We start from the raw sequence: 11,570 nt of genomic DNA on the forward strand, positions 1-11,570 counted from the left end.
AAGCGCACCCGCCTCACCCGCTTTCCCTGCCGCGCCCTCAGAAACATTAAAAAAGCCGCGTGGCACATATTCCCACAAAGGCCTCAGGTGGCTGAAGGATTAAAACCCAGGCGGTTAATTGCATTAACTCGCACAGCCAGCCGCTCGGCGCAGACGCGGGACACGCTTCGTCCTGCTCCGGGGCCGCGTTCCCACCGCCCCGCGGGGACCGTGCCCGGCACCGCCCCGCCCGGCAGCGGCGGAGCGGCCGAGACTCGTTCTGCCCTGTCACAGATGTTGGTTTTTTTTTAAATTAGCGGCAACTTCGGCAGCCATCAAGATCACTCACTCTTCAGAGCAGGAAAATAAAGGCCACGAATACAACCACTGAGCACCTAAACGGTGGGAGGTGCTACAAACACGTTAGTGGGCGGCATTAAGGCAAGCGGAGCGGAAACGAACCCAACCGCGCTGCGAGCGAGGGCGAAACCCCCGCGGCCGCGTCCTGCCCGCCGGCCCCGCCGCTGCCGCCCGCCCCGCCCCGCCCCATCCGCGCCCTCCGCGCGCTCGCGCGGTGCCCCCCGCCCTTTGTCCCCAGCCCCAGGGGAGGCGGGAGCGCAGCTTCTTCCAAATACGGGTTTTTTTAATATCTGAACAGGAAATGCACGTTAAACGTTTGAGAAAGGGTGTCCGCGTGAGCGGCTGGACCGGGCCCCTCCTGCCGGGGCCGCCAGCCCGGGCACGGAACAGGCTCGTCTGCCACAGGACTCCACGCGGCGCTGCGTGACACAGCGGTCCAGGCAGAACAGCTGCAGTTCTACTTCTGAAAACGACCAGAAGTCACTTTAGTTTTTATCGTAAGGGAAAGATCCCCATGCCATAGGACCAACCACACAAACACTGTACCCTCCAAAGAACTGCTGTATCCAATCCTGTAACATTTCAAGGCCAATACAGCTATATACAACTAAGTCAGTCTTAATTAGCCCTGACATTACCCCTTTTCATTTACTAGGAAAGGAAATTTAATAGACAAAGACATCTTGGTGTTCAGCCATACTGATTAGTCATCATTCACTTACCTTGAACCCTGTCATATATACACACTCCTGCTGCTTCTCAGTGCCACCCTAGGATGTTAGCCTCATTTAGTATCTTAAGGAAAATAATTTGCATTTTAAATACTAAAGGAGTGGTCTAGCAGAGAATCACTTTCACTTATCTTCAGGAACATTTGTGGCATTTAGGCTAGACCCAGGGGGATTAGCTATTTTCATATTCATTGCAGTAAGACAGGCTTATTGCATAAGCCTTACTATTTTTTTTCCAAACTGCACAAGACGGGTTTCCTACTCAAGGCATGCAACTTTCACTTCTGTCTCATAAGTACCCTGAGCCTCAGCTTTATTATTGCTCACTTGGAGAAGCTGGAGATAGATGCGAGGTCCAGCCCCTTTAATCTTTATAGGCACAGAAAGATCACAGGGTTCTTAGTGCTAGGCAACAACTCCTCCCCCACATCCTCAGCTCTGAAGTTCATGACTATTTACAAGCCACCTTCAACCATGAAACTACACAGCAGACAACAGCTTTAGTGTAACTTAAGGCCAGTCATGTGCTTTGAGCTTTACAATATACGCAATCATTGAGTACAAAGATTAAAGAAAGGCTGAGCACCTTTGAGTACCAGATTTTTATGGAGCCATCCTTCTTTTGATCCTGATCATATGACTACAAAGCTAATGGATAACCAGCACATTCTTACTCCTATTTCACATAGTGGGAGAGACTAGGGATGAATATTGTATAACCAAAGAAGTTTGCTTTCCAGAAAGCCCAGTCTTCCACTCTTGCAGTGTTCAAACCAAATGTTGGATTCCCAGAAATTCAGCATAAACAGCCATAGTTTTGACTGAAGTGGATGCCTTCTGATGACTATAGATGAAAACAGTAGACAGTATGCTCTTTCCACAAGTTTAATAGAGTTACAAAAGGATACCACTGCTCTATATGCAACACATGGCTAACAACATACACTGCATTGTCACTAAAGTCAACAGGGCCTGATGTACAGATATTGACCATTAAGATTCTCTATGAAGGTAGTGTGAACAGGACAAACTTCTCTTCAAGTAAAAAAGTTACTGTTTATACCTATAGCATGATCCCTTGACTCAGATGCAATGACTTAATCAAAGTTCAGTAACTGATGCTTGCTCTTTACATAAGGCATACTAGTTTCCACTCAGACTGAAAGTTTATTTCTGCTTGGCAAAATATTCTTTACTTTTCTGAACATCAGGCTTGATTGTGTCACTGCCAGGCTTCCAGCCAGCTGGGCACACTGAAATGATAAAAATGTTTGAATCTTACCAGCTGCTCCTGCAGAACACATTTTATATAACATTTAAAGCAAACTAGCAACTAAGAACACATATACATCTCTACATCATACCAGAAGTACCATCATACCAGTTATTCAGCATGACATTATGTTAAGTTTATCTTACTAATTTCTATTTGTTTGGCATGGTAATTTGCCCATGGAACACTGGTCCCTTTACACCTGCCCCCCTACCCAGCCTGCTCAGAAGCTTCATAGAAGTTGGCAGCAAGGTAACACCAACTCCAGCAGCCTGGATCAGAAAGCTTTACAACTACTGCAGTACTTCTCTCCTTGGATCCAGTCAAGTCTATTTTCCTTATCTTTAATCAACCCTAGTCCCACTCTTCTGTTTAACAGGGGAGAGGGAGTAAGGGTTTAACTCACACAGTCTGGCTGGTTTAAAACCATTACCCTTTGTCCTATCACTACACTGTCTGATGAAAAAGTCCCTCCCCACCTTTTCTGCAGCCCCTTCAGGCACTGGAAGGCCACTACGAGGTCTCCCTGGTGCATTCTCTTCTCCAGGCTGAACAGCCCCAACTCTCTCAGCCTGTCTTCACAGCAGATGTGCTCCAACCCTTTTATCATGTTGGTGGCCCTCCTCTGGACCCTTTCCAACAGGTCCATGTCTTTCCTGTGCTGAGGGCTCCAGAGCTGTACACAGTATTCCAGGTGTGGTCTCACCACTGTCTAGTTCCCCTATATGGCTATTGAGAGGCCACTAAGATGTGGAAGTTGCATGGACCTCAAAATTACAGTGACTCCTGAGCAGGATTTTTTGGACACTGTCTTCCTTGTATACGGCCACACAAGGCTTAATGCCTGTTCTACACCAGACTGGCAATTTTAGCAATATTCTCAGCTTTGAGCATTGCTGGACACATTTTGGTCTATCCCAGTTTAGAAGAGTCAAGGAAGAGCTTTTATTTTTCCCAGAAACCCAAAAGTCTTCATTTGCATGACATGTGACTGCTGTCACCAAACAGGGACATCTCCTCAGCTGACAGATGACAGCACACAAGTTCAGAAATTCCTGACTCTCCTCAGACTAGCACAATAGCAGCTTGTTTTCATAATGTCTGGCATTGATTTACCAGTTTCAAGGCAAGTTTTAAGTATGACCAGTAGCAATGTATCATTAACATCTAAAGACTACTAATACCTACACAACAATTTTGAGTTTCCATAACCTGATTGAAACCTTTCATCTGCACTGCTTTTTTTTTTAATTCCTGCAGAAAAGCTACCAGTCCAAATCACCTTAACAATCTTGACCCATAGGCACTAAGACTCATCTTTTCCTCACTACATTTGGCTTCACTACACAGGGACACAAAGATCAGCAGGCTTTCTGGGAATTGAAATGCTTTGTCTAACAGACTGCTTAAAACACTGCATTAGCACTGATGGTCTCAACCTCCCAAGGCTGAGAGAAGTGTTTAAGTTATTCTTTCCATGTAGCCTAAGTTACTGTATGTTCTTCATTTCTGTCTCAAGTATTTTCTGTGTCTAATCCAAAGAGAATTGCTGTGTGCTCAACAAGGCACACAACACCAAATTGATTTAAATGATAGCAAGTACTCAAATGGACAATTAGCTGGAAAAGGATAAATATAGTACTGTGGTCTCCTTCAACATGTAGCTTTACAGAACCAGCTGCATTCCAAGAGGCACAATTACTTGTGTGCCTAGATCAGTCAATGTACTTTTCAGTAAAACTCTAACCTGCCTGGATAATGCTGTTCTCTAGAAATAAAAATAAGACTAGAAAGAACTCTTACCTTCTCCATGTTTATCTGTAAACTGGAAGGCCTGGACAAGCCTGAGGGTTTCATCAACAGAACGGCCAACAGGAAGATCATTGATTGTTATCTGCCTCAAGATCCCCTTCTCATCAATTATGAAGAGACCCCTAATAAAATAAAACCAACCTCAAAGTTAAACACAGCTTTTGAAAGACTGATTAGACTGAAGTGAGTTTCAAAGACTCAGCTTCAGTTTTCTACTATGGCATTAAGTTGTGTCATCTAGTATGACTGACCCCCTAATACCTTTGATGTCTGCGTAGCACTGAAACATTAGCAGTTGGAAGCCTAACATTCAGCAGGAACTAGAAGGGACAGGAGGTAAGTCAAAAACACTAATGCAGGAAAGCAGCATTTCTTATTTAGGGAAGTTACCAGTGGAAAAATAAAATGGAAGAGAAACCCAAGAAAAAAGTTAATTGAAGGGGAGATTCTCACATTCAAAGAAATACTACAGTTCTCAATCATCCTGACCCATCAATGGCTCATCAGTCCTCCCAAGTCATGTGAGGAGTTAGCAGAAGTTCAGCTACATCAGCAACTTTAACCAAACAATTAAAACATAAGACTTTGGTTTTAATTAATATGTACTTTAATCATTAAATACCTGTAATCACTTTCATGATTATGTCGGTCTTGCATTACTGATGTTTGCAAAAGCTCACCTGCATGAAACTCAAAACCATGGAAGATCTAAATACTAAGCAGAATCAAGAAGCATCTCCCCTTGCAGGAGTGTTTGATAGCCTGAAGCAGTTTACATCTACAACACCCAACAGCTTCAACTTGCTATATGCAGGTATTCAAGTAGATACAAGCTTTGTGTTCATCTGACATGCTCCAGGTATTGCAACAGATTTATCTTCTTGCACATTACCTGTATGCAATACCTTCATCCTCTTTAAGTACTCCATATTCTTTGGCAATGGCACGTGTTGTGTCAGAAACCAAGGGGATTTTCATAGTACCCAAACCACCTTGTTTCTTAGGAGTGTTGACCCTAAAAGAAGGAAATCTGAATGTTACAAATATGAACAGTTCAGATTAAAGTATAGCATGCAACAGAAGCTGATCCCCTCTGCAATATCATTCTGATCTGCCACAAGGTACCAGAAGAACTGAAAGGCATGCTCAATTCTGTTTAGAAGCCCCTGCCACTACCAGTACCCTCCAAGTGGCCTTATCTGTTACTTCAGTAAGCAAGTCTGAATACACTAAGGGTTTAGGTCCTGCAAGAACTAAGACCTGGCAGAACATTCAATGAGGTTAAAACGGCAATTCCTACCAGGCAAGGTGACAGAAGTGGGAGTCAACAGAAGCTCCAATTACTTCACAGTTAATTTTCTTGAATTCGTCAGCTCTGTCACTGTATGCAATAATTTCAGTTGGACAGACAAAAGTGAAGTCCAGGGGGTAGAAGAAGAACACAACATATTTTCCTAGAAGAGCAGAACAGTCAGTTAATCTCTAACAAGAGCTGTCATATTCAGCACCAACAATCCATATAGTGATAGAGGAGAAAGGGATCAATACATCACGATCTTTAAATATTAAATGCAAACTACAAATGCCTCTATTTTAAGACTCACTACATAGGTGGCAAACCTAAAAAGCACCTAATGAGTTTACACTTCAGCCAAATACCATTCACAACACTCCTTGAGGCCATTCCACAGCTAATACAGAACCCTAACCAACTGACACTCCCTAAACCAGATGTCAAATTTGACAGGGAATGCTGATCACCCAGGTCTGCTCCCCTAGGCCTGCCCAGAGTACACCTGGTACCTACACTAGACCCTTATGGTTAACTACTAACAGAGTGCAGAAAAAACACAAGTCTGAAAGGCTACAAGGAGACATTTTAATTGAGTGGGTGACTAGTCCATGCCTACTCATCACCCTCATGCAGTCTGAGCCACACAGGTTCCAGATAGATGTATCTCTTTCTAAAGACATCCACATTAGTGCACAGCTACTTCAGGCTTTTGCTTTGATTTTGTTAAGTTGTTTTGGTAAGGCAAGCATTTTGCCACTACTCTAGAGAGTATCTTCATTTGTTAGAGGAAAGAATCTACTTTCTATTAACAGAAAACCAACAAGAGAAGATTTTGCTGTTCTCTCTAGTCCTTTGGAGACATTACAGCCATCTTATAGTATGACAGACAGTTCCCTGATCCCAGATTAGGGTTTAGAGGAGTTTCATGCTGATCAGCAACAATTATCAGTGCTGGGACATTCAGCCATACTGCTTATTGATGACTGCTGCCACACATACTTAAGCCATCACTCAGTCACTGCATAAGTTGTTTACTTCAGTCTACAGCCAAGTGGTCACCAGTACTTGAAAACCAAATCAAAGATGTATACTTAAATGCTCTCCACTCCTGCATAAGGACTGATCATATCTGTGTAATTAGAGAAGCACATAAGCTTACCTCTGTAGTTAGAGAGTTTGATGTCTTTGAATTGTCCATCTGGCATTACAGCCGTGGCAGTAAAGTCAGGGGCTGGTTTTCCAATGAAAGCCTTTCCTGAAGACATCTTGATTTAATCTAGATAAGAGTTAAAACCAACACAGATTAGATAATCATACATTTCCACCTGGAAGTAAGAATTTATTCAAATTATCTTACCAATTTAGACTGACAACCCAGAGACAGTTTTTCAGCACTTGATCTTGCAACACAAGGCATAAGAGTTAAATTAGTTTTAGCTTTGTCACTTAGGCAGTCCAGTCAGAACACTAGCTTTTTTTTCCTAAAGAAGCAACACAGCAAGTTGCAGTTCAATAAACAGAGCCAGGCCAAGATCCAGACCAAGGCACTATATATGTTACCAGCATTCAACATCTAGGGCTCATTAGTCTCCTAATGATAGAGTAATGGTTATCTTTGACCAGCAACAGCTCATCTCGGTCTGGGAAAGGGACAATCTTAGAGAGTTCTAGCAGTAGTCAGTAAGTCTTCCAGTTCTACTCTGTGGAACAGTTAGAAAGTCTAGGTTTTAAAACTTTTTATGAGGAGACCCTTGTTCAAGTTTACAAGGGAATTTAAGACCTCAAAACTTTATCTTCCTGTTAATTCCAGAACTTTTGCTAATCCTCAGAGAACAATGCTCTACCTAACCACACTTCAGCCTTTCAAACAATTAAACCTTGTTTATTTGCAATTAGAAAGCCTTATGGTATACATGTGAATTGGATTATATGTTAGCAATTAGAACTTCACCAAGTTTTAAAGTGGTACAGCCAGGTCTGTCCTTCCCAAGTCTACTGAAAGAGGGTACACAAGGACACAAGCAGTCTACTTCTGGCTGCCTGCCCTAAAACAGGCCAGTCATTTGTAATACACCCTCTACAGTATTTTTGCTCAGTCTGGGCATGCAGCATATCACTTTAGAACTCCAGTTACTTCCAGAGAACAATGTTCCAAATAGGTGACTTCATGAACTTTGTTCAACTCACAAAACCTTCTTAAATGTTATTTCACTTAACTCATTCTATACACTGCTAAAAGCACTAGCTGCCTTGGAAATAAAAAGCCTCTAGAAGGTTAGTGTCACTCTCATGTTGCTAAGGAAAGCTGAGATACAAGACACTAAGTCCTTTCTAAAAAAGGTTGAGAGCACCTCATTTCTTGACTCCTTCCCCCTTGCCAGCCACTTTCCTCCCAGAGAGCTAGCCCAGAAGTCAAGCACTTAACCTTCAATCCAAGTTAAAACTAACTGGCTTTGAATCTTTTCCGTAAGAGTTTTACCTTCAAAAGTTTATCTTGCATACCCTGACAATATATAGGCAGTAATAATCTACCTCCATTTTAGTTTTCAGAAGTGCTAACATGCCCAGAGTTTCTAACTGCCTTTTGCAACAAGGTTCTTCATCTCTGTGTTCCTCCAAGGGTTTAGTCTTCAAGTGCAGCAAACTGGGAGCAAGTCTTAAGAATGAAGGTGCCCTCAGGAACAGACCACATGCAGCCATGAATGCAGGTGCAACTCAAGCTGCAGCTCTGCAAGAGGGATGGGGAGACAGCCACTGCACAATATTTGAGATAGCCCCAGCTGGTGGGTTTTATCTTATAACCACCAGCTGTTTTGTCTGAAGTGCACAATCCCATGTTTTGTGTCCAAATTACTTTATCTTCCATTACACAAGCTTCAAGGTCATCATTTTGCTCAGTACTATGCCAGTCCTCCTACACTTATTCCATCAGCAATCCCCTGGAATATTTTACTAAGTACTAAATGTCAAATAAAAGCTGTGAGATTATTTTGATACTTCCCCTTTCTAAACCGAGAGTTATTGCCACCTTTTTAGGTGTATGAAAGTAATATTGAAAGGAGATTTCAGCTGCCTTGTACTGCAAAAAAACCATCTGCTTTCCTCAGAGCACCCACTGCAGCCTGCCAACATGTCTGCTTTCCGTGCAGTGCTGGCATGTGTTCTCATGTACTGCTTGGATTTTTAGCCACATTATTTCCCATCCCACAGAGAGACAAACCACAGCTCAGTGTGTTACTTCCTCTCATTCCCGAGGAGAGGAGAATAGACACTGCAAGTCAAGTACACTTGAACCAGGTCAGAATCTCTTCCTCATAGCCACACACGGCCTCAATTATCTTCAAATTGCAATTATAATAAGCCAGGCCTGCACTCCTCACTAGCAATTCATACCTCTAGGATATCTGGAACAAAAGTGAAAGGCCGTTTCAAAACACACCAGCAGCTTTCCACTTCGCTACCCTCACAGCGTCACAAAAACGCGGTTAAGCTACCAAGCTGCGGTCAGAGAAGAGCAACATCACCACAGAGCTCCTCGCCTCGAGAGCACCGCAGCCAGAGACACAGACCACGAGACTCGTTCTGCCCGCCCCGAGCAGGCACCCGCACCGGGACAACTGTCCCCCCCCGCCGAGGGGAACCCAGCGCGATGTTGCTTTCCAGGCCTTAGCAGCGGGATGCCGACCCGCCCGCCCGCGGCTGAGCCGAAGCTTCGCACCCGCAGGCCGGGGGGACACGGCGGGGCGAGGCCGCCCCGCTCCCCCGCGACCGCCCCGCGGCTCCTCCCCGCCAGACGGCGGGCAGCGCTGATAAAGGCGGCGCGCAGGGAAGAGTTATCTGCCCCCTCCCCCTCTAAAGAGGGGGAAAAAAAAAAAGGCAAATGACAGCCTCAACGAGGAAAGAGAGCGGCAGCCCCGCAGGACGCCCCGGCATGCAGAGCGAAGAGCCCGCCCTGCGCGCCCCGCATCCGCGGAGGGGGAAACCAGCCAAACAACCCCAGCCAGAAAACCACCGAAAATAAACAAACCACCGAAGAAAAATATAAAAAACAAGGAGAAAACGCACCATGCAAACCCAACTCAGCAGCACCCGCGGCAAAGCCGCACGCCCCGCACCCCCCCGAGGGGCAAAGCCGCACGCCCCGCACCCCCCCGAGGGGCAAAGCCGCACGCTCCCCGCACCCCCCCCCCCCCCCCCCCCCCGAGGGGCAGAGCCGCACGCCCCGCACCCCCCCGAGGGGCAAAGCCGCACGCTCCCCGCACCCACCCGAGGGACACAGCTGCACGTTCCCGCCGCTGCCGGAGCCCGAAGTGCCGCAGCCCCCCCGCACCGCCCCTTTATACCCGCCCTGTTCTCGCGAGGGGACGGCGCCGCGGGGCGGGCGTTGCGGGGGGCGGGCGTTGCGGGGGGCGGGCGCTCCCGCCCCTCCGGGCCGCGCCTGCAAGCGCAGCGTGACTCGGCAGATCTGCCCCGGTGCGCGGAGCGGGCGGGAGCGGGGGCGGTGCCGCCGTATCGGTGCTGGAAGCAGCACAGGAGTTCGGATAAACGGAGAGAATGCCCTGGGGAGCGCCCCGGGAGGTACCGCCGGTGTCGCGGTTGTGAGCAGTGAAGGGGAGGATGATCCCGGTGGCTTATCTGCCAGACGAAATTACTTCTTTTTTTAAATGCTGTAATATAAGCTGTAATTGTTAGAAGTCATCAGAGAGGCAGAGAGGGTGGGCAGGATTTCTAGGGAGAGCAAGTGATGACCGGCGTGTCGCTGGAGTGACCAGGAGCTGGTCATTCACTTCAGTATCGATAAAACCAGACCTTGTGTTAACCAGGCAGTTTGCATGCGCGGAGTTACCGAGCCAGATCCGTACCCCCCCGTTCCGCGTCACCGACTGGCCCCTCAGCCTGGCTCTAATTCCCAAGGCTTTCATCGGTTCTTCTTCTATGGGAAGCCCGATCCAAGACATGCAAGTCAGCAAAAGAGATGAAAAGTGGATTAAATCTAAACCCTGAGTTTCAGGAGAAGGGTGGAGACTCTCAGAAGATACAATACTCACTTCAGGGAGTTTCAGCTCCTTCCCAGAGTAGGGCAGTTCTGAGGGATATTTAGCCTGAGTGAACCCTTTTAAGCAGCGTTTGGGTCCAAGACTGAATCGAAGCAGTGTTGTACTCTTTGCAGACCAAACCCTGAATTTAAATAGAAAAGTTTTATTAAATAGTGAATACTTACGGAAGTAAAGGGCCTATCAACCACAAAATTGCTTATTTTACTCAAAAGTGATGTGTTTACCAGCTGCTTTTTACTTGTCTGTTTTGTTGTTTACAGCTGTGTTTCTTCTTAAAACTTGATTATAAATTTTAATTAGAAGAACACCACAAAGGATTAACAAGCCTTAAATATTTGTAATCTACATCTCTGTGTAGTGTTGCTGGGTGACCGTGCTCAGGTGGTGATTCATCTGAGAGGACTGGTTTTCAGTACCAGATTAAATTACTCCTTAAAATAACATATATGTGTACTCAGAAAAAAGCCTACGCTCACCTTGATGCAATACTGTATCTATTGCTGTTTCTATTGTTACAGCATGCTTAATCCTTTACAGAAAGAAGCTTGTTACTTAACATCTGTGTTGAGATGATAATTGAGGTCTATACCTTGAGATATATATCTCTCTATATAGATACACCTATCAATTCAGGCCATGAACCTGTGAACAGTTGAACCCCTGGCAGGTTAGACAGTCCTAATTAAAAGGTAGGACAAGTCAGGCTTACTGCAACTCAAGCATGTTTGCCAATGGACAAAGCAGTAATGATTTTCTCATAGTTTTAGACTCCTTTAATGCTGTTATGCTCATTTCTCACACTTTCAGGTGCATAATACAGCCATTCTGCATTGCTACTACAATGCAGCTTGTTCCAGGTTTGTGCCTCACACGCTGCATTTCCATTCCTATGTCCATGGCCTCATTATTTTTCATCAGTTTCTGAGCTAGTCTTTCCAAACATCAGTTTCTGGAGGTTTTAGAGTGATAAATTGTCAGGGCTGCTCGTTGTTCAGTAAGCAGGTAGGTTTCTGTAACCTTTTTCAATCTTTAGATGTAAGATGCCACTTTTATTAAAAACAAAC

General features: G+C 45.4%; 1 protein-coding gene across 2 annotated transcripts; it reads right to left on the reverse strand.

Annotated features, from left to right (window-relative positions):
* Window positions 1-1,939: 1,939 nt before the first annotated feature.
* PRDX1 (peroxiredoxin 1) lies at window positions 1,940-9,826 on the reverse strand. 2 transcript variants are annotated; one of them, XM_051625633.1, is made up of 6 exons: window positions 9,716-9,826; window positions 6,609-6,725; window positions 5,456-5,609; window positions 5,048-5,170; window positions 4,147-4,277; window positions 1,940-2,323 (listed from the first exon to the last, which is right to left on the reverse strand). In XM_051625633.1, the coding sequence occupies exons 2-6, from the start codon at window positions 6,712-6,714 to the stop codon at window positions 2,238-2,240; spliced, it is 600 nt and encodes a 199-aa protein (XP_051481593.1). In that variant the 5' UTR covers window positions 6,715-6,725; window positions 9,716-9,826; the 3' UTR covers window positions 1,940-2,237. The 2 variants fall into 2 exon arrangements, with proteins under 2 accessions (XP_051481593.1, XP_051481594.1); XM_051625634.1 differs by lacking the exon at window positions 9,716-9,826 and adding an exon at window positions 8,843-8,860.
* Window positions 9,827-11,570: the final 1,744 nt, after the last annotated feature.

The sequence above is a fragment of the Apus apus genome, chromosome 7 (genome assembly GCF_020740795.1).
Source record: "Apus apus isolate bApuApu2 chromosome 7, bApuApu2.pri.cur, whole genome shotgun sequence".
Lineage (NCBI taxonomy): Eukaryota > Metazoa > Chordata > Aves > Apodiformes > Apodidae > Apus > Apus apus.